General features: G+C 54.9%; 1 protein-coding gene across 1 annotated transcript in view; it reads left to right on the top strand.

Moving 5' to 3' along the window:
* Window positions 1-55: 55 nt before the first annotated feature.
* FSTL4 (follistatin like 4) overlaps window positions 56-23,156 on the top strand; it is a 331,311-nt gene continuing 308,210 nt past the window's right edge. The window contains exons 1-2 of the mRNA XM_053912698.1: window positions 56-293; window positions 7,933-8,068. Of these exons, the coding sequence (XP_053768673.1) occupies window positions 7,943-8,068 (126 nt within the window). The 5' untranslated portion in view covers window positions 56-293; window positions 7,933-7,942. The remainder of the gene's footprint in view (window positions 294-7,932; window positions 8,069-23,156) is intronic.

Below are 23,156 nucleotides of genomic sequence, written 5' to 3'. Positions count from 1 at the left end.
CGCGCGCACAGGTGGCGGCGATTGGGCAGGCGGGGTCGGGAGGGTGACGTCACGGGCTCCGGTCCCGGCGGCAGAAATAGGGCAGCTGCGGCGGCGGCGGCACAGCAGCGGGCAGCGTCGGCTCAGGGAGCTGGAGTCGCGACAACCTCCGAGGCGCCCGGGACCCGCCGACAGCAGAGAGACCGACCGAAGGAGGACGCGGAGCCGGGTCGTCGCCGCCGCTGCCGCCACGGGGCGCTCCCGCCCGCGGGAGTCCGGCCACCTGGTCTTTCCTTCCACCTCAGCCGCTTCAGGTACGCGGACGCGGGGAGGGTGCCCAGCTGCCACCACCAACCCGCCGGGCTGCGCCCCGCTGGGGTCCCGGCGCCCCGGGCTCCGCGTCTCCCCGCAGGGCCCGGAGCGGGCGCTTGCCTGGCCTCTCAGCCCGCGCCGGGAGAGCCAAGTTTGCCCGCCTGACGAGCGGCGGGCACGGGACCACGGGACCCGGGCTCGGCAGGGCTACCGCTGCCAGGGCCAGGACTTGGGGTAAAGGCTGCGGCGCCGAGACTCGGAGCCCGGGTCCGCAGGAGGGACCGGAGTGAGCTGGATGGCGCGCGGAGCGCGGCGCAGAACCGCTGGCGCCGAGCCCACAGCCCGCGCCGGGCTCCGAGACCCTGCAGGCGCAGCTCCTGGGCTCCGGACCCCTAGCGGTCTGCGCGAGCCAGGCGAGCGGCGGCCCTTCAGCTCGGACCCGTGCCCTTGGCCGGGCTGGGGTGCGCGGCGGCGGGCGTGCTCGCTCCCCCTCCCTCCAGCTTTGCGGAGAAACTTGCGTCTCCTCGCTGCAGCTCGAAGGGCCCACTGAGCTCGCCCGGCCCTCACTTCCCCGCGCTCGCTCCCCGCCTCTGGGGCTTAGCGTGGGGCTCGGCGGCGGAGGCTGGGGAGCAGGGACCCAGGACGGATCCTGGGTTTCTATCGCTTCCCCTGCCCCTTTACACCGAGTAGACGGTGTTCCCTGTGGGAGAGCCACTAGGGAGCAGTTTGTTTGGGGGACGTCCAGGTAGGAGGCTTGGTCCTAAGAGAGCTTGTACTGTGGTTATCTTCGCCTCTCTTTGCGCTAGCGAAGGAAACCTGTTCCAAGTTTCCGGGGATCTAGGTGGCGCAGGCAGAACGCTCGGATTTGGGCGGGTGTAGCCCCGAGTTTGGGGCGGGAGCGGCTCGAGCCTTCCGGGCTCCCTTCAGCTGACACAGGGCTGCCCGGAGGAGCGCGTTCGCCAGAGGCACGCCACCTGAGGACTCCGCGCCCTCCACTCTAGCAGGGGCAAACCCCCGCTGGAAGCAGTGGGGTTCCTCTCCGGGCCGGCCCGTGGCGAGCACCCGTGCAGCGCGCTGGCCTGCTGGAAGGGCCTGGGGACCCGCGGAGTGGAGCCTGCTGGGTCTGTATGTACCTTCGCCCGGAGAGTTGGTCCCCACGGAGCTGTCCAGCCGACCTCGCTCCTGGTAACTGTCGTGGACGTTGATGGATAGCGCTTCCACAGCCTCTCCTCCACTCCCCTCTAGGTGTCGCTTCCGCCGCGGTTTCCGGCGAGGGAAAAACAGCGCCAGTAGCTCTGGTCTGTCCCTCCGTAAATTTGTTGCAATGCTGTGTGTGCACCGGGAACTGAACTAGATGGGCCCCAGAGACACAAACATCCACCTCGTGTTCTGGGACAAAGATAAGTAGAACACTAATAGGAGGTGGCACAGTCACTACTGGTGAGTGCACCAGGAATGGGCCAGTATGACGGTCTGCGAGGAGAGAAAGGGGATGGGGAAGAAATTCTGACTTTTCTCAGAAGTCCCAAGTTATTTTCCTACCATCGGGCTTGGGGGAAAGCCAGAGATGACTTTACCAGTGTCCTCTTAATCTTGGAGTGGGCTGTGGACGTGCTCTGGGTGGAGGGCTCCCCTGGGAAGCCAGCTGTCCAAGGGAGTGGGTGTCCAGGGAATGGGGGGGGGTGTCTGTGACGCTAGAGCCGCAGCGCCCCTCATGCGGTAGGTCACGCAAAAGACTTGAGCTGACGCCCCACAGGGCCGGTGGTGTCTGCTTCCCATCTGAGTTTTGTGCGCAGACACTGCAGCATCAGGACACCATTTCTGTTGACACTCAGCTGAATGTTCGCCTTCTTCCCATCCCAGGGGAGAAGGCAGCCCCTCCCCGAAGACCTCAGACTGAAAATCGTCTTTGATGTAATCTATTACATTTCTCATAAAAGTTGTCCAAGTGGCTTCTGTTGCCTTAGAATTGTATGATCACCCCCAGTTTTTGTTAATTCCAGGAAGGCTCGTTTTGCTCCAGAGAGGGGCCAGCTTGTTCTCCCGGGCAGTGGGAGAACTTCTGTCCCTTTGGTTGTGTCCTGGAGGGGGGTGGGGGGGGTGTTTTGCATTTTTCTACCTTGATCAGTCACTCAGGATTCTTCTCCTTCTACTAAAGGCTGCAGGGCTTTCTGTTTGTGAAGTGCTCTTCTGTTTGACTTAACACTATGCTCCAGAAACTGGAATTGAAGAGTCAAGATTTCCTAAAAATCTACCTTAATTCCTTCTTTGCTTTTTTGGGTATTTCTTTTCAGACTCAGTCTTCTTGTGTTGCTTATATTGTAGTAAATTGTGTGCTCACTAACAATGAAATTGGGTGGTGATTCCAAGAGCACATCTTTCCTTACATTTTCTCTCTCGATGCCTGACCCAGAGCGTGGGACTTCAAATAAAGCAGAACGGCAGTTGAGGGCAGATGGTACGTTCGGAGATACAACCTGAATGCCGGAAGGGTGAGGGTTACTGGAAGTCGTGTGTGTGTGTGTGTGTGGCTTCACAGTAAATACAGATGCCATGGATTTATACATTGCGCATAGAGTGATTTAGGCATCTACTGTATGAACTGTTAGAACAAATTAACCAAAGATATAGAGTGGGAATTAATAGGAAATGCAATATAATTTCATGATGGTTCGTTTCAGCATTACCCTGATATATTTCCATACTTAATTTCCTGGGTTGATATTTTAGGGACTACCTTAGGAAGTTTGAGTCTCTTTCTTTTTTCCTAAAACACTCACAAGTAAAAACTAGAGTCATCAACCTTCCAGAAAAAATTAAAATGTAGCTACTGAGTTTTAGGTTAGGGGTTCTGTGACTGTTTTTCCTTCTCCCATTGGGCAGACATACGGAAGAGGACTATAGGACTTCAGTGGTCCCCAGCTGGCTGCCGTCTGTTGATTGCCAGCATCCCACGTGTGAAATGCAGTGTGACCCAAGTAACTGGCTAGAACATACACTTCGTCAGTTAGAAAGGTTGGGAACGCAGGTGCCTCAGGGTCACAAACCTTACCTGGGCTCTTCAAGGTTGGGTGGTGTCACTTGGTTCTGCCAAATTATCTTCATAATTTTTGGTGCTGCTGGTAACAAAGAGAAGCTATTTCCATGTGGCTAATCCATGTCTGCTTTGGTAATGTTACCACATTTCGGGAAAGGGCCCGAGAGAGAGAGCGAGCTGGTGAGCAGTGCCCCCGAAAACTCTGATGGCCAGAACTCCCACTTTCTCAAACAGCGCTGGTTCCCACGGGAGAAAAGGGAAGTCTGGGTTAACCCCACTGCCAGTCGAACATCGGCGCTTCCCTCTGGCCTCCAACCCTGCTCAGTAAAGTCAGCGTGTGTGCTGGTCTGTGAGCTCTGGGGCGGCAGGCCGGGAATGTACGTGTTCACACCGATCTCTCCCAGTGCACCGTGTGTTCCAACTTCGTTCAAACAGCAAGTCAGAATTTAGAAATTTACGTTATGTGAATTTGTAGTACCTCTGTAATTTTATTTCCTTTAATTAATTTAGTTTTTAATTCTTACCTGGTGTTTACTGATTTTTAGAGAGAGTGGAAAGAAGAGAGAGAGTGGGAGGGAGAGAAACAGAAACATCGAAGTGAGAGACAAACATTGATCGGTTGCCTCCCACATGGGCCCTGAGCGGGGATCGAACCTGCAACATTTTGGTGCACCGGACGACCCTCCAACCCGCTGAGCCACCTGGCCAGGGCAACCTCTGTAATTGAAACACAAATAAATAACAGAACCAGTATAAGATTATATTATAAAGCCAGAAAACCCTGTGGTTTTTACACAGATCACTAGATGCCCTTATGGGGCCCACCCAGCACTAAAAAAGCAAAATCATTTTATCTGAACAGAGCCTACACACACACCCCACACAGGTCTGTGACAAGGTAAGACACAAGACAGCTGCCTAGGGGCCAGGACGCCCGGGTCTCAGCCTAGGTCTGGCCCCTGACTTGGCAGCGCACAGTGGGGTGAGTCCTCACCCCCCGGCTCTGGTGTTCGGTCCACGCGTCAGGCAGGCTGGCCCCAGGTTCCCCTGAGCACGGGGAAAGTGAGCACAGGCGTGAACTGCGTCTCCAGGAAACCACGTCTTAAATGTCAAGGGATTGTGTTTTATGAGTTGTTTGAGAGAAGAGGTAGTTGCAGCTCTTTTATGAAAACACCTTCAGGTAGATTTATAACCAATCTTAGGCCTCTAGCACGGACTGAATGAAGTTTATAAACCTACATTGATCTCAGAAGGAACTTCTGGACATGAAGAGGGCTTGCGACCTTATCGGTGGCACCTAGCCCCACCTATTACAGACAGCCTTGCATTTCCTCCCGTCTGAAGACCTGTCGGCTGTTTGCCTTTGAGGGGAGCTCACATGTGCACAGACCTACTCGCCCCAGAGTGACCACCTTTGCTGTGCTGGGGTGCCCTGTGAGCTCAGGGGCCGCCTTGCCAGCACCCTCTGCCTCTCCCTGTGGTTTCTTCTTCAACCACATTTCTTCTTGGCCAAGAAAGACAGCAGCAGCGGGGGTGGGTGTGGAGGGCCTGCGGAGTGGTCCCATCCGGGGGTGGGTGCAGGAGGGCAGCAGCTTGGCTTTCCCTTGCTCTACTCCTCTGGTCATGGCCGGACCCGTGCCGGTGGGAGGAGTGCAGCTCCTGGCAGCTTTCAGAAAAGAAGGGAGACTTGGGGCTTGGGGTCTCCTTTCTCGCCCTCCATGGATTTTCCCATCATGCTAAGTGTTGGGTGGCAGCCGAGGCCGGGGGTTAGGAGCGCAGACACCGAGTCCAGCGGCCCGGCTTGAACTCCGTCTCTACCACTTATTTGCCACGTGGCCACGACAGAGTTCTCGCCTCTCTGTGGCCTGTCTCCTCTGTCGTCTGACTAGGGGAAAATCATTGCCCTCCTCGTGGGGTACAAATGAAGGTCAGGAGTTGACACCTGTAAAGCCTTTAGGATGGAGCCTGACATGTGATTGCAATATAAGAGTTAACCAAGTAGATAGTCTCTATTATTTGGTTACTAGACGGGTCATCAAAATTGATTTAGACCCAATATTACATTTTTTTTATGAACTGAACTGTCATAAAACTTGAGTTGTGAATTTTTAGGCTGTTGCTGTTGTAGATGTAATGAATTGTCACTCACCCAGAGTATAAAATGACATCTAAGACGCATCTACCGTGTAAATGAAGTTTGATCTAGTGGTGGCCGAGCTGAGCTGAACTTGACAAAGCAGCAGCCTGGCACTATTTTAGTAGTTGGCCTGGCTCACGTGTCCCCCTGTATTCGAAAAAAATCTCCCAGGACCTCAACACACCCCAGAGGAAACCAGAGACGGTTCCAGGTTCCTCAGGGCTGAGCTCCCGCTTCCTGCACCACAGAGCAGCTGGTTTACAGCCCGTGGTCAGGCTGTGCTCTCCTAAATGAAGTGATTCGCAGCTCGCCAAAACAACAATTGAAATGAAAGGCTCTTATTTTGACGCCATCCATTAATAATAAAACATCAAACATAATTGGTCTTGGATTACTAGGCAAATTGAAAACTAAATTTCGTGGCTTGAATATTTCATAACTCCAGGAATTGGCATCTGGACGTGTACTAGAGTAAGTTTTGATTATCTTGCTGTTTTTAGTTTATTTGGGCTGGACGGCACGAGCAGGGAGAAAGGCGTGCCGTCTCTGTGTGTGCTCAGCTCGGGAGCGCCGTTTGAGAGTGGAGAAACAGGAAAGAATTGATAAAGTAGAGCGGGAAGCAATGTCTTTCGAGGCCTGGCTTGAGTTACTGTTGCAGGTTTTAAAAAATTTTCCAAAAATCCAGCGACTGCGTTCAGCAGTCTCTGGCACGTGGCTCTGCGTTGGAAGAGAATACTGTGTGGAGAGTAGGGAGTTGCCCTATTTATTTTTAGAAAACCTGGTTGCAGTTAGGGAAAGACGTTTGGATTCTCTTTTCGTCCTGACTGTGACGTTTCACTTCGCCCCGGTGCTGGGGGAACGCGCACACCCTAGCTGGAGTCCTGGAGGGGAGTGCTGAGCTGGGTGGCTGCTGGGAACCCTCCGGTCATCTCCCAGGGAGCAGCCGCAGCCGCAGCATTCCCACTCAACTCTGCCTTCTGCAGGGTGCGGAGCAGGTGCTGATGGGGGCGTGACCGTGACCTTCATGTCTTCACTGACCACCTGGACTATATGGCCCCAGCAGCTCCAACTTTGCCAACAGATGTCAAAGAGGAACAGCTGAAGAAACAGATGCAGGAGTGGGAGCCTATGGCCTCTTTAATACAAGAAGACGCCTTCTCTTCCAAGACAGTCATAACGTATAGCCTTGCCTTTTCACAGAACAGTGTTGCATGCCCACAATTTTTAGCCTGACTTTTCCTTCCCAGGGCATTTCTGTCTCAAGCTGGGGACGTAAAGCAAATCTGGAGAGGCAGTTGGGATGTGGAAGGAGTGTATTTGTTCGGCGTCAGCCCTAGTGATCATGTGGCACCTCTCACCCCACCTTGGTTTAGGGTCCGAATTCCCCAAAGCTGGTGGCTTTGGGGGTAAGCAGGGGTGGACTCCTTAAACAGACTGTAATGTGTCTCGTGCAGCTAATCCTTTTTGACAGGGACACCTGCTCTGGATCAGCCCTCATCTGGGTCACGTGGGCTGCTGGCCTCCAGGAAGCTCTGGGTCTGCTTGTCTCCCAGCCACGGTCGGGATGCAGCGTGGACCATACTCAGTTAAGCACTGAACTGTGTGGTGCTCACAGAAATCAGTAGCCCCTAAAGCTTCCCTGAGTGAGAGTGGTAAATACTGCATCACGAGGTCTCTCTGGCTGTGTTGCTTAGAGATACTGAAATTGAGGTTGGAATATGTTCATAGCAGAAACCTTAAAAAAGAAGTGCAGCCACGTGGGCAAGTGGACTAGTTGGTGTCCTTGTCCCTTTGGCGCAATGACGAGCTCGTGGCAGGGAGTGGAATGTTTATTGTAGGATCTTCAGGTTTTTTCATCCAGGTTAGTCTATGATTGCTTGGAATCGCCCATTTCTTGTCTTCTGGGACTTGAGACAATTTATCATGTGAGCCTCAGGAAACACCTTCGAGGTTATTGAAACCCCATTATCCATGGGATGCTCGCATCCGCTGCAAACATGATTGGTCTTGAAGCGAAAATATTGGGCCTTATTATGCCATTTTGAAGCTCGCCGTCCTGCAAACTGAGACACCAGCTATAAATGGGCTGCCACAGGCTTAACAGGATTCTTCAGCATTTATTGAGCACCAGCTGCTGTCTGAGGACAGTGAGGCACAGACGTATGGTGACCTACCAGAGGGGACCTGGGTTTGTCACCCTAGTTGTAGATGTAACGGTAGGTGGCATTTCAGGGGGGTTTCTCCTTCAGTCCGCACAGCCACCCTCTAGGGTACAGAGTGTGGACTCCGTTGCAGAGATGAGTGAACTACGGCTCAGAAGTCATGTAACTTCTCATAGCAGAACAGAAATGCCGCTGGCAGGGTTCGCCCCAGGTTTACCTGGTTCTGGAGTGCAAACGCTAACTGCCCTATGACTTGCTTACATGTTGCAAAGCCTAATTCTAAGCCCTTGTCATCTTCTCAGCAGACTCAACAGAATGAAACCAGGACACGTTTGGCTGCGCCTCGCACTGCTTGGGGCCTACCTGCTGGCTGCGCTGGGATGGATGGACCCGGGAACCCACCGAGGCCTGAACGCGGGTGCGGAGGAGTCACAGGCAGAGGTATGGTCACATAACGGCTGGCTTGACACTTCAGACTGGTCGCTTTCCAGGGTTACAGTGTCTGCTTTGCCCTCCGCCTTCCGTCTACATCAGTTAGACGGCAGGATGTATTTAAATTGCTCCCCCTTGCTGGTGGGGGGCGACGAGGGAGCGACACGTGGTGTTGTGGACGGGAGATGTAAATACGTTTCGCCCCAAGTGATGGTCTAGCCCGCTCTGGTGCTGAGGACGTATTCCATGGCCCGGCGGCATCAGCACAGTGCATCCGCCACAAAGACGCCCCAGAGGACGGCCTCTCTGTATTGCTAATAGAACCCGGAAAATGCAGGCTCATGGGCGGAGCACACCCCTGTGAGTTAATGAAGTCTTTTAATTATAAAGTATGTTTTAAAGGAAACAAGCTCCTCTTTTGGGTGTATAGATAAAAAGCAGCAGTCTGAGAAAGAGCTGGCAAGCCGGGGTCCTATGGGAGGCCGCCTTAATGAGCCGCTGGGAGTGATTAACGGCGTGGTAGGTGTATATAAATGCTTCTAAAGTGCTTGGGAAACTTGTTCCCAAACACCTCCCTGGAGGGGCTCGACATACTGTTCATCACTTAGTGAACTTAGTCTGAAGCCCTGAAGGGGGTTCATAAATGACACCTCACCCACATTCGTGAGGGGGATACCGTTTTTCTGCAGAAAAGGTTTTGTGTGTGTGAACTTTAAAAAATGACTGTACCCTTTCACCGTAACCACCCGGGATGTTCTTTACGGTGTGGCGAACGCTTGTCTGAGGGCTGCTCGGGGCATTTGGACGTCCACTGTCTTCCCAATGCACACCCTCCACCCCCTTCTTCCCTCTGCACGTGTCTCCTGTCCTGTGGAATGAGGGGAACATTACCTGCAAAGGTCCCCATCACCAGAGTGCATAAGGGCACACGGTGTAGGGCCGGATTAATGCATTATTTGATCAAAAGGTATGATTTCTCTTTCGTTAGTACTTAATTGTATGCAATCTCAAACCTATGGGGCTTAATCTTCAGGGAGCTTCAGCGGTAACTTACCGCATACTTTTCCGGCTGCAGTTAGTGTGGCTTCCGTTTGCGGTGAGCAGATGATTAAATAGAAACACTCTCTCCCCCATCTAAATCTGTGAAGGGTGCAACTTTAATGCTCTTTTGAGAGCGTCTGGAGGCTGACTTGCGGGCGAGCACAGCCTTTCCCATATGGAAACCGCTTAATCATTTTTCTCGCATCCATCCAGAGAGAAAACGATGACCCAAATCCTACAAATGTACTGTGAACTATTTAAGAGCAAAGCAACCAGGCAAACACAGAGGTGTGCTTACCTGGACTTCCTACCGTCGGGGCTCATAGGCCCACTGTTTCCAATCCCTCATTTCAATGAAAATAGTCCAGCCAATTCAGGTGGGATTTCGTTGGAGGTAAATTGAAGGTAAGTTAATATCAGCCTAGGGTCTCTTTATCTGGGCTGAGAACACCCTAACACGTCGTGTACCAACAAGGAAGAGCCGATGGGGCTCATTCCCAGGAAGTGAGGCTTTTTTGTTTGGGGCTGTGGTTTTACTTCCCCCTCCCCCTTTCGGCTAGAGCCCAGGAGATGCCAGTTGTCTCCCAGGTTCAGGAATTTCGATGCTTCCAGAAAAGGAAGTGTCGCCTCTGCAGACCCTTCCTGCAGGCACAGCTGCAGGGACCCTGTTCTCTCTGCTGTAGATTAAGTATTCGCAGGAGGTTGGGACCTCTGCTCACAGAGCCCGCCGGTAGCGAGGACTGGATGAGACAATAGTGACGCAAAGGCCCAGGACACCGGCGGGCCTCAGCACACGTTTACGTGGTGACAACGTTTATAGCTGATTGGCTTGCCGGCCTTGCCCACACTTTATGCACAGCCCTCCGTCCTTACTCTCCAGGTGGTCTCGCCTGCGAGGCTGTCCCCTCTTTCCACGTGGCTGAATCATCCCCAATTCCGAGGCTCAGCTCTGGTGCTCACCGTTTATCCAGAATATTCTTTGACTGCTCTTGGTTACCTTTGATCTTTTTCTCTGAATTCCTAGTCTTTGCTACCTTTTTTCCTTACTGACATTTTTATTTTCCATATAGAGGAAGCCTCTCTTATTTCTCTTTTTCTCCCCCACAGTGCCTAATAATTTTGAGGGAAAACTAGAAGCTCAGTGTGTTTCTGAGCCAATCGATTTTTTTTTCCCAACATTTCGGAAGTAGTCATGAAGTCACGGGTGCTTCCCACACTCCGACTGGACTGCCACGTCTTTAAGCGTGTGCCTTAGCTCCCCGGCTGGCAGGTTTGTTTCCAGCGGAGACACGAGTGTGTGTCCAGCAAACCCCTCCGCAGCTTGCCAGCCGAGCCAGGCATGTATCCACACCCCAGATAGTCCTTGAGTGTTATAGGTTCTGGGTCGTTTTCTCTTTGAATCGTAGCTATTAACACATCTATAACTCACTGCCGAAACCATATGAAACTCCTCTAGCTGTTTCTTCAGACAGTTTTATTTTCTGGAAGAATCAAAACCAACAGAGTTGCTTGAGCCTCCCTAAATCTAAAAGCCATTTCCGGCACTACATGGTAAAATGTGCTTTCTTCCTGATAGTGGCCCTTTACGGGACATGCATTCACATAAGGTTTTAAAGTACTTGGAAAACATTAATAAGACTTGATTTGCCTTTAAAGTTATTATGCCAATTACTCGAGTGACCCAGGGGTAAATAAGGATTAAATGGCCAGTGCATGCTTATTGGTACATTTTGAAAGCAATTATAGCAAATGTGCATTTTGGAAATTATTGTTTTAAGAACAAAGGCTGCCATTGAAGTAGCTTCAAGGAGTTTGCCATTTTACAAACAGATGAAAAGAAATGTGGGAGGGCGGAGCTCCTCTTCAGTAAGCACTGCGTGGCGGAATGTGGCCTCGAATACTAATGCAATTCTGAATACAGAAGAAACATTCGGAGAGATGCAGTTTATTGAAATTCTAAAATAGCTCATATTTTCCCCTTTCCCCTGTGCTCTGGCTCATGTAGATACAGTAGTGCAATCAATATTGGAGAATTTTGGGGGGGGGCTAGCGAGCGAGAGGCGAGGTGGTGGCAGCTCCAGGGCCCCGCCCCCTCTGGAGGGGCAGGCCTTTGTAGGAGGGCCCCCCACTCTGAGCCCTGGGCGCTGTGTTCCTGCCACTCTCAGGGCTCCGGGATTGGACACTGACCATTACACAGCCTTACACATCCTTCTTGTGCGTTATTGAACTTTTTCAAAATCGCTCTTCCTCGCAGTTCGTGGTCATGCATTGAATAATTAGAGACAGTAACATTGGATCCTTTAAAATTGTTAGCTTTGTGTGCCTCAGTGCTTACAGATCAGAGATACGCTTTGTGGTCAGCCACCATATGTTTTTGGTATGTGCAAATTCTCGTAGGAAAGCCTTGGAGAAAAAAAACATGCCGGGTGGCATCAGTAACAAGGATGACTCCCCTGCTCCCCAACCCTGGGGGTCAGCCCGAGAAAGCCCAGCCCTGCCCTGGCTGTCTGGTCCTTTCCCCTTTCTGCGGCACCGCACTCCTGGGCACTCCTGTCCCTGGGGGGCAGGCGGGGTCTTCTCTTTGCAGAGACTTTTAATACTCTGGCTTCTTTCGGCATCGGTTGGGCTTTCAGGAGGCCTTGGACCGCCAAGACTGGGCATTCGTTTTAAGAAAACATATTTTCCTATAATAAGTGTCATTGTTCTTACATACATGATTGAATTTAAGGCAATACTCCTCGGCCATTCCTGGTAAGACTCTCCCTCCTCCCCCACTCCTGCCCCTTCTTTTCGCTTGACTGCTGGGAAGAAGGGTGGATCTTCTGCAGGCTTGAAGGTCTGCCCTTTGGCACCTCTGCACACTCTTGCCCCTCACTCTTTGGGCTTGGAGAAAAACACCTCCCTCCTCCCTGTGGACAGAGAGGTCCAGGCTGGTTGCTGGGCATTTCCTAAACCTCACCTGCGTACGTCTCTCCTGGGTGTTCGCGGTATCACCCTTCCCAAACACTCACTGTTGCCGACTCCAGCACTGGACTGGCTTTTACAGGAAATGAGACTCTGGGCCAAGTGTCTCAGCAAGAGGTGCCCGGTGGTCCTTTCCCTGATGTGGGGCTCTCTAGGATGCTGCCTGCACCCCTCTTATGAGGACCCAGCACTTCTACTGTATCACAGAAGTCCCCGGGTGGGTTTTAGTTTTTCACGTGACAGGGAGAGCACAGCCTCCCACCTGCAGAGGTGTGAGTGAATCCCTCGTTTTCAAGGTGGGGGTGTTGGGTGAGCTGGTTCCCACCTTGAGCTGGCGTGGGCTGTACCCTGTGTGGGCTAATGCCCCTGGAGCTTCAGTGAGCATGGGAACGGCCGGCGGGGGCAGGGGAGGCGGTGGCTGGTAAAGCGCAGATGCTGATGCAGTAGGTCTGGGGCGGTCCTGACATTCCGCATTTCTCACGAGCTCCCAGGAAGGAGGACCCAGGTGATTAACCCTGGCCTTTGTCAGCTCTCATCCACAGATTGTCCCCGACTGCAGTCAGGAAGGGAGCAACGCGCAGGCTGCTATCACGCCTGGAAATAATACGCCGTGAGGCTGGCTTGGGGACAGAGGCCGGCAGGCGTCATCTTCACCCGTTTGCACGCAAGCAGGTGGAGAGACACACTTAGATCCCCGGCCCTCCTCCCTGGTTTGGAGGTGATGTGAATCCTGAGGGTCAGCCACACCCATCACCGTGCCCCTGCCACTCATCCTGCTGTCCTGTCCCAGGCTCTGTCCCTGGGCCCAGCCGGCTGTTTGGGGAGGACACAGCTGCCTGCGTGGTGTTGTGTCGGGGCTCTTGCTCTTCATTCTCTCACAGAGGAAGTCCCCGTCTTTGTCCTTTGTGTCGGACATGCCCTCTCCCTCTCCCAGCCAGCCTTTTGCTCCGTGTTAGTCAGTGCTCTGCCCTTTTAGTGTTTTGAGATTATAATTGACAGAGTTTTAATTGGCTCTGAGCAGTTCTGTGACCCGGGAAAATGAATATTTATGAGTTCACAGAAAACCATTATTTTTTTCCTCTTCATTTAGCATTTACTCATCTGACTATTTTATTTATGCCTCTGCTGCTAAATAATCTATGCTTCTTTAGGAACCTGTCCACCCTGGTCATCAGGACATCAGGCCACGCGTTGTAAGTGGGGCTCCGATCTCCCATTTTGGGGGGAGTTGGCAGCCCCAGACCTGCCAGGCCCCAATCATCTGCTGGGTTTATCCTCTCTGGCTTGAGGGTTATCTCTCTTGCCTCCATTTAGAGAGAAGTCAGTGCCCCGGTGGTGCCAGGCAGACTCTCGCAGGCCTCAGGCCAGTGGGCTCCACTTTCCCGTCCTGCCAACCCTGCCCTTCGTCCTTCTGCCTCCACTGCTGTGGCTTCTGCTACGAGGCTCCCAGGCCTTGTCTGTCGCAGCCACCTGGGAGGTGGGGGGCACTGGTATCAGGAACGCTGGGCATAGCCTGAGACGGGCCCTGCGTGCACTCCGAGCAGGCAGCCGCCGAGGGCACTGCGGGGGGGCCAGGCTCGCTCGCGTGGGACGGAAGCCGCGTGTCCCAGCGGCTGAGATGTTGTCCATCCTCTCTCAGCCTGACCTCTGTCGCGATGGGTGACCACACACATTTGCATTCAGGCACTTATTCCCTTGAGTCAGGAAGGCACGGCCTGAGAGAAACCCCGTCTCTTTCTTCATGGGGTCCTGGTTCTGAAAAGCATTTTAAAAGGTAAAATCTGAGTATTCTCATTTAACACTTGTCACCGGGATGCGGCCACCGGCTGACCCTGGAGACCAACAGTCCCCAGCCCCATGCTGCACTCAGGTGGTTCAAGGACTGTAGGGAAAGTCAGAAAATAAAGAAAACTTCATTTCCGTTCACTTTGGGAATGCGTTCCTGACAGTACTCATGGGCTGAGTGCAGAGCGGGGCACAGAATCCAGATGGGAGTGGGTTGTGCCCGGCAAGAGAGGGGCAGATCTTGGTGGGACTGGGGGGGCGGGGGCAGCTGGTGCTCTTCCTGGTGCTTCTTCCTCTTCTCCGAGGGAGGGTGTCACACAATCACGCCGTGGAGGAAAGAGTCCCCACGTGGGGAAAGGACCTGGGTCGTCGCGTGGTCAGACAGAAATGGAGGGCTGAGGGGTGGGCGTGAGAAGGTGGAGGGAGAGAGCTCTGGCGTGTGACTGTCGGGCAGGGAGTGAGTAGAAGTGCCCCATGAGGCAGTGGAGCTGGCAGTGACACGGGGCGTGTGTCCACGGCTACTGACCCCCCGCCGCCCCGCTGTGTTTCATGGGTCGGTCTTCTCTCTGCGTCCAGAGTAAAGCCTGCGAGTACTTCCACCCACCCCCAGACTTGAAAGGTGACCCAGTCGGGGAGAGCCAAGCAGGGACCCCCTACTCCCTGTAGCAACCCACTGAGTCCCGCGAGGTCTGCCAAAGCCTGCTCGTTTCGGGGTGTGGCCCCAGGGTGGTCACCGAGGCTCTGCATCCCAGGTCTGGCCCGGCACGCATGAGCTATGCAGACTTGAGCCTCTCCCTCCTCTTCCCTGGACCTTGGTTTCCTCACCTGGGAGGTGAGGGGAGGTCAGGGTGCCAACTCGGGTCCCCGTCAGGTCGTCTCCACGTCTAAATTCTTGCGCTGCTGATGGGACCCCTTCCGAATGTGTGAAGAGCACACGCGTGTTATTTCAGACACAGGTTCACCTCCCTCTTTCCTGGGCAGCCGAATCACAGAGGCTCACTCTGACGGCGTGGCCGCCTTTGTCTCAAGTCACTTTGTTCTCCTTTGGGAGTCGTAGTGGTTGAGGAGTTTGCCATCACTTAACTTAGGGCTGGAGCCATAGGGGTCTATTTGACCCGACGACCTTCCCGCCCCTCGGCACAGACCTGGCTCAAAGAGGGCCCCACTGCAATGGGTGACGGTGCTGCACTCCCGAGTGGCCTGCCGGTGTCCGGGAAAGGCGCAGGCAGTCCTTGGTGTAGGGGCCAGGAAGGGGCTGGAACTGGTTCTCTTATTAACTGAGTCTCTGCCGTGGGCTGGGAACTGCACGCAGAGAAGTGGCCCCCAGACCTTCTGATTTCACAGGGCAGAATGGGGGAAACTTCTTGAAGTCAACACTCAGCCACCACCTGGAATCGCTGTCACTCCTTTTCTTACACCTTTACATATACCTGGTCACTTATAAAAGAAGTACAAGGCCACACTTCCAGAGCCAAGGGCGGTGCCTCCCATGGGGGCCTTCCTGCACTGCCCATGGAGGTGAGTTGTGTCCGGGGCCGGCCGGGTCACAGTGGTAGGTCACAGGAACAATAGTCTGAGATCACTGGGAAATGAGGCCCACAGAAGCAAGTGGCTGTGTGGCCTTGAAGTTGCTGGTGAGCTGGAGTCCAAGCCACACCGAGCACGAGGTCCGGTGCTGCTCTCCGTGGAGTCTGGCCTAGTTCCACGGCTGGAAAGACCAAGCTCCGAGATGGAGCCGAGGGTGCTCCACCCAGAAAGAGGTGCCTTCTGCATAGGCGGGGGCGTCAGCCTGCAGACAGGGTTTCATTGTCAGACTCAGGCGCTTCTCTGTGTCCCAGTGACAGGGGTTGGGCTTTAAAGGGCCAGTGGGAGGGTCCTCTTCCTGGGGGAATGGCAAGTACCGTGGGGTCTGGGCCCCTGTGTCCAGGAGAGCTTGGTGCGAGTCGGGTGTTCAGATACCTGTCGAGTGGGTGAGTCGGCGGTCTTTCAGTGTTTGTTTTCACATCATGTAGGAACGTGGACAAGGGCACTTGAGTTTCTGGGACCCCTTATGGAAGAAACTCTGGGACAGAGTCACCTGACTGTCTTCGGCTTCCACTTAAGGTAGAACCTTGTCACAGTTTCCAATCCTTCCAATGTCCTACTGAGTCAGAGGAAGCTTAAGAGAGTCCTGTGGGCTGTGTGTGTGGGAGGGAGCAGAGTCCTTGACTCAGCTGCTGTCCCCCTCTAGAGTAGTCTTTGGGACCTGGTGGCCCTGGCTGTCCCTTCTGCAAAGAGGCCAGCGTCGCGGTGGCAGGCACACCTGAACCTCACCAACGAAGGGAACCCGGAGAGCGAAACGCACACTCAGACCTGCCAGGTGTTCTGCTGTGCTCAGGATTTTCAGAGTCAGCAGGAACAGTCGCTGGCTCAGGGAGGGTGGCCTCCAGCTGTCCCTGTAGAGGCAGGAAGCAAGGGCTGTGGGGACAGAAGTTCTCTTTGGAGATGTCGTTGACCAGGTGTAGGGCTTCTGATGACTTTTCTTGACACTCAGCACAACGGGGATAAAAGCTTTGTTTAAGCTGTCCTGTCTCTTAAGGTTTGCTTTCTAGACAAAGAAAACAGAACTCTTCACCTATTTATTTCCCTTTCTAGCCTCGCGTTTAAAACAAACTCTGTGTCATAAAGACCCCGGGTTTCTGCGGCTCTGCTGATGTCACATGCTCTGTGCCCACCCAGGGAAATAGACTTATGGGTGGGTGCGCTGGGATGGGAGGTGTCGAATGGGAGAGGCCTGCCGGGAGGATGCTTTAATTGGAGAGCTGCTGAAAAAAGCCCCGCTGCCCCTGCTCTTCCTCCTCCACTCTCTTCTGTTTGGTTGGTGCGTAAGCTGCTGTGCTCACTTCGGCCTTTGGCCGTGAAGAATGGGGTTTCTGCCTCCTGCTTGGGCGCTCACCCCCGGCAGCGTGTCCCTGTGTCCCGGAGCATGGCCCTTCTCAGAGCCCTGTCTGCCCGCCTACTGGAGTTTGCATTGTGCAACGCAGGGTTTTTGGCCCAAATTTTTGAGGGAAAAATAAGGATGCGCATTATCCATGGGTAGTACTAATTCCGCATCTATATAAATGTTTTTAATTCTTTCATTTATGCTTATGCATTAAAAGTGTAACTCTAGAGAGCAGTAACGATGTCCACATGCAGAATAATACCCTGGAATATGATAATCAGTTTTGTCGAACTTAGGAATAAATCAAAAATTGAATTAAAAAATAAAACGAACGATTTTTTTTCCTAAAAGTTTGGGCCAAAAAGGTGGGTGCACATCATACACGGCAAAATACTGTGTGGGTTCCTGTCCCAGGCTGACGGGAGTATCTCGGGGTTCTAAATCTTAGCCGTCAACAGGTCTGCATCCAGTGAGCACCCAGCTCTGCCTGGCCATGTGCTGGGGCCAAGAGGTTGAAGAGAAATAAGCTTCATGATTCCATTCCGGAGGCTTGAGGACCAGTGGGATGTGGGGGTGGGGTGGGTGGATCGGGAGGCAGACAGAGCAATCCAATCGCTGCTGCGGGATGGAATCTGAATTAGCAGAAGGATTAAACACCTCTGTCGATTGCTGATCTTTTCTGACCTGCGTGTAGGATTCGATTAAGTTCTCAAGTTAGTCAAAGGAAGTTCAGCCTGCTGATTGACTAATAAAGGAGGAAGCAGCCCCTGCCTGCCCTGGCCCCGTTCTCCCTCCGTCTGTCCCAGGCAGGACGCTGGTCCTCCCAGTTCAGGCGTCTTCCTTCCCAGAGGGGCTGTGGCTGATGGTAGGTCTGGTGTCACAGGTTTGTTCTGGCCCCCGACTCAGCTGCTCTGGAGTCCTCAGCCGGCGGGTTGGGGACTGGAAGAAGCGGAGTGTCAGTGACACCCACCCAGGCTGGACGCAGTGCTGACTGCAGCAGCCCGCGGTGTCCAGGGTTCAGAACTTCAACCAGAGCCCCTGGTTCCCTTCCAGACCTGTCCACCCGAGTGGGGCCTGTGTCCCTCTGGGCGCTCTCCTGCAGTGGTCTTACCTGGTATGGCCCCGCCAGTCTTGTTGGCTCTGTGCCTTCCAGGTCCTATGCAGAGGACATGGGCTGGCAGTGGGTGGGGACGGCTGCTCATTACTGCCCTGACTGTCTCGTTTGCTTAGGGTGCTGCAACATGTGATGTCACCACTCCAGTGCCTGACTGTCATTCTGGAAGTCTTAGCTCTTGCTTTTAGAGTCCCATCCTGAGCTAGGTGTCCATCCTTGTCCAAACGGTTGTCCCAGTTGGTCTGGTAATTCTTAGGAATGAAGACACTTCTATGGCCATGCTGACTAGAACAAAAGTACGTGTGGTTCATGAAAATGTGTAATAACATTTAAACCTAAGCTCGTTCAAATCAGCTGTTCGTGTGATACAGGAAAAGACGGTCGTGAGCTGCATTGTACAGGACATTCCTGCATATGGGCTGATGTCTCATCGTGTGATCGTGAGAAAGAAGAGCCACAAACGGAGCTTTAAGGAATCAGTTACCCACTCACACGTGGTGGCCGATGGATACAGTGCACGGCATCTTCGGCTGCACTGCGGGCCGGATCGTGGGGGGCTGGGTGGGAGGCGGAGGCCCTTGGAGAGGATGGTGGTGATCTGGGTGGGCCACATATTCAGTACTGAAGGAGGAGGAACCCTCCAAATGTAGCAGTGGGCTGGAATAGGGCCCTAAAAGAGAAGAGAGGGCAGTGGGCTGGAATAGGGCCCTAAAAGAGAAGAGAGGGCAGTGGGCTGGAATAGGCCCTAAAAGAGAAGAGAGGGCGGTGGGCTGGATTTCTAGGCCCACTGGCAAAGCAATTCATCTGGGACCTTCGGTGGCCAGGAGCAGAATTGCCTCCCCAGATGCTCAGGAGGAAGGGGTGTGCTGGGCCCCAGGGGTCTCTTGGAGCCACTGCAGGCTTTGGCAGGCCCAGGGCGGTGAGTCATCAGGCAGCCTGCCCCTCGCCTCCCTCCTCCCCACCCACTCCTTCTCCCTCCTCCGTTTCTCTCTCCTCTGGAGCCTGGCTTTTCCACGAAGCCGTAAACCCCATTCTATGGCCTTCTCCAGGTAGCACCAGCTCCTGCCCCGTGACCCTCCTGCCCCAGGTCCCTGGACGGCTCCGGCGAGGCCTAGTCTCTGAGAACTTGTTTGAAGAAGAGTCTGCCCTGGTCCCACGCTCAGAGGACAGGTCCCCATGTGTGAGGTGACCATCAGGGGCTCTGAGCAGCGGGTGTGGGTGCAGGCCTGGGAGGCCCAGGGAGAGAGTGGGGGAGCAGGTTCATGTGGGTCGGGGGACTGCTGAGACCGAGGAGCCAGCCTCCAGCCTCTCCGAAAGCACCCAGAGCAACATGCACCCCGAGGTTCTCAGAGGTGGCATTTGATGGTGTCCCTGTTTCTGACCTTTAAGCTGGCCTGCCTTCGTGGTCTTAAATCTTTGCTCTTCTGCTTTGCCTGCCCACCTTTCTCTACCTGTCTCACGTGTGCCCTCCCCACCCCAACCTGGCTCACCTGTAGCTGGGCAGCCCGGAAGCCCAGCTGATCCCTCTCTGGGGTTTCCCAGGAGACCCACTGTAAAGTACACCTGACCTCCGGGCGCTGATCCCGCCTCCCCCTGGAGCCTGTGCTCCTGACACCCAGGGCCGTGCCCACCACCACGTGTCAGGCTTCGGGGGCTTGGATGTGGCCTTGTGACTCCAGAGTCACAGATCTGGTGGCTGCAGGGCAGGGCGTTCCTTAGTGCGGCCGCTCTGAGGTTTAGCTGGAACTGTTCTTGGGAAGCAAAGGGGCTACGCGGGCAGTGAGTCACGGCTTCGCCAGATGTCTCTTCTCAGAGAGTCTGACACTGGTGTGTCCAGTGAGCAGCCTCGCACTCGAGCTGTTGTGGGGTAATTAGGCCAGTCATCACGGAAGACAAGAGGCGGTCCCACCCCCACTTCCCCCCCGCCCCGGGGCTGAGCGCTGCTCCCAGCCAGGTGCAAAGTCTTGTTGCATTAGAATCGAGGTGTTTGCTGCGATGTCTGTTTATGTGTAGCCTAGACTTCAGGAAGGCTGGGGAGCAGAGGACGCCTCGGGTGGGGGTGGCAGGGGAGGGTGGCCTCTGCAGTCAGGGCGGGGAGGCTGAATGACAGTCCTCGCCCTTTCCTAGGAGGACTAAGGAGGAGACTCCTGACAGGTGCTGTGGTTTCTGAGACGGAGTTCTGGGACTTCCATAGCTATGAAGAGTGACGGCATTAATAAGCAGCTACCCTTCTTTCAAAGCTTTGTGTAAATTCCTTCCCTGACTTCTTTAAACGGTCCTGTGAGGTGCTTCAAGGCGGTGGGGGGCTGTGCGGGGGCCCCCCCGCATCGAGTGGTGGAGCTGGGGCCAGCACAGCGTCCCGACTGTCCTGCTTGCTCTCCTTCCACTGTCCCCACCCCACAGTTTTGAGGCTGAGAAAAGGACATTGGTGACATTGAGCTTTGAAGGCTAAAGCAGACCCTGTTGTCCCAGATAGAGACCTCTTCACCCCCCAGAGGGCAGCGGGGCTTGAGGTTGCCTCCTGACCTTCCTCGGGGGGAGTGGCAGGGCACAGCCCGGCCCTGTCAGCCCCTCCCCTGCCTCAGCACCTCCCTCCCCCCCACTCTCTAAAATCTCCTGCCAACAGAAGGACCTGTGGGGCGGCCATTGATCCTCTGAGAATGAACATCTTTGTGGCCGTCTCCTTCCAGTTCTTCAAGGGGCCTGGTGGGTCCCAGAGTACCTGACCTCGTGGGGGGCGGGGCCTGTGCATAAAGGAAGGCAGGGTCTGGGCCCAGATGGATGTTGTGTGGCGGCCTCTGTCTGTGCTTCTAAGAACTGGCTTTGGGGAGTTCCCAGGGCAGAGGAGAGTGTCTCCCTTCCAGAAGCTAGAATCTGGGACCTTGATCTTAGGGAGGGGGCAAGATCCCCAGCATTGGTGGCCAAGGGAGTTCCTGACAGATAGTTTAGGGGGTCAGGATGCCCAGTGGGAAATTTCTGGTATTTGCTGAGTCCCACTGGCCACTGGAAGAGAACAAGTTGGTCAGTGTTGGGTGACAGGCTGAGGCCAGCTGGCGGGTCCTGCTGTGGGGGGCTGCCACGGAGGGAGGCGTGGGCTGCGGCTCCTTCACAGGCGTGCCTGCCTCATCCAGGTGTGAGGGCACCAGGACCTTGCAGCCCCCACCCCATGGAATGTCCGAGGGGGTGTGGTCAGGGCTGCCGTTCCGCGGAAGACCCAGGGGTAGGACCCCCAGTGTCTACACATGCTGGGGCCAGGGAGCCAGTGGGCAGCCCCACCGGTGAGAGGAAGTCAGGGGTGGTGGCCTGGGGTGCGTGGCAGCAGAGGTGTGGACAGCTCTGGCCAGGTGTGGGGGGGGTTTACAGGCGACACTGCCTTTGTGGCTGTCGCTGGGGCCTTCCCTCTGCCCTGTCTCTCTTGTCCTCGTGCACTGGCCCCAGCAGAACTGCTGGCCCTGCACTGCTGTAGACACCCTGCGACATGGGCGCGCACCTCTTCCACTCCGGGCACTGTGCCCCGTGCCAGGCAAAGTGATGCCCGACGGTCCCCAAGGTGCTGTCTGTGGGTGGAACCTGGTAGGTCCCAGCAGCCACCAAACGCTGGGTGCCGTCTGTGCTCCTCCTCTCCCAGTTGTCATGACACTCTCATAGGTATTGCCCCGACCGTCACCCTAGGGCCGAGGGGGCTGAACTTGGAGGTGGACACCTGCAGCTGGAGACTCCATGTGCCTGGGGCCGGGCCTGCATGGCCGCGCCGGGCCGGCTCATGCACTCCAGTCCAGTCGCTCCTCCTCTCCATCACAGGGGCGGCTCCCCAGTGCTGGGCTGGGCCTGCCTGCTGACATGGCATCATCCCTGTGGGAAGGGAATGCAGTCTCTCCTGAGCCACCTCCCGGCTTCACCAGTTCTTGCTGGAAGGAGAAATTGGTGTCGCCGTGCACAGTTTCTGTGGCAGTGGCACCAAGCAGCTCCCGGGAGAGCCCTGCTGCACCGGCGGGAGCCGGGCTGACCCAGGCGCGGCTGCCCAGCCTCACAGGGAGGAGCAGTGGGTGCGGAGTGAGAGCCCCATACTGGGAGGGAGAGGTTGTGAGATATTTGGTTTGCTCCATGATGCCCGAATGTGTCCTCACGTTGAACTCTCTGGCAGCTTCAGAAAAATGTTGGTGCCTGTGTCCCAGCCCCAGGAACGGTGATTTAGTGGTTCTGGGATGTGGCCTGGGCTGTGGGCCGTTTAACACACCCCTGTTTGAATCTCTAAAACACTGGGTTAGCCTAGGGAAGCAGTTCTGACTGAACCTCCACTTTCCTTGCCACCGTCCTTCTCAGTGCTGCTGTTTAGGGGGCGAGATGATGCAGGCTGCTGGGGACAAAGCTTCCACGTGTCTTAGCCCCGAAAGCAAGGCCCTGTGGGCGGCTAGGGCTGACCTGGCTGCTGAGTGCGCCAGGGCAGGGTGGGCGCTCCTCCTGTTGAGGAGTGAGGCTGAGGGCCCTCTGCACACCCCTGCTCTGTTCTCACAACACGCTCACCCTAAGGCTGAGCAAACTGAAGCCCCTGGAGCCCCCCCCCCCCCACCTGAGGGGCGGCGGGTGGACAGGGGAAAACTGGTGGTTGTACCTGGGACCCTCGGGCGGACCAGCTAGGAAGTGAATAGCAGTCCAGCTCTGCCAGCTCTTGGGTGCCTTTCTTCCTTTTTGACTGTTATAAAAGAAAATTGAAAAAGAGCCTTATTGTGCCTTAAAGGCTTTTTAATTATATATAGCTCACTTAATTTAAACTACTTTAAGTTCCATCTTTAATATAAGTTTTATAGTGGCACAATGGACGTGCCTTCTGATTGAAGTGTGTTTGGGGATTAACCTCCCGGGACAAAAGCAGACGCTGGTGGGAGTCCAGGCCGATTATTTGTCTAGCCAGCGATCACAAACTGCCGGACACTGGGTGGAGGAGTGGTGGTGAAGGTCCGAGAGAGTGACTAGGGGTGGGAGGCCCCTTGGACGCCCCTCAGGGGGGCTGTGAGGATGGAAGGAGGAGGCTGTGGAGGGCACAGCCATCAGAAGCTGCCATGGTGACGCCCACTGCCGTTTCTGGGGCCACAGCTGCCTGCACCACCACTCTTCACTGCTGGTGCCACAGTTTTGGCTGGGGGAGGTGACGATGGAAGGGGCGTGCTTTTTGGGCAGAGAGGGTGACAGAGAAGGGAGGGCCACGTTCTAACAGGCCAGGTCTCTACCCAAACAGCAGCCCCCCCAGAGGGGCCCTCCCTGACCACCTG

This window comes from Desmodus rotundus, chromosome 10, assembly GCF_022682495.2.
Source record: "Desmodus rotundus isolate HL8 chromosome 10, HLdesRot8A.1, whole genome shotgun sequence".
NCBI classification, from domain to species: domain Eukaryota; kingdom Metazoa; phylum Chordata; class Mammalia; order Chiroptera; family Phyllostomidae; genus Desmodus; species Desmodus rotundus.
This window is presented reverse-complemented; position numbering and strand designations above follow the sequence as displayed.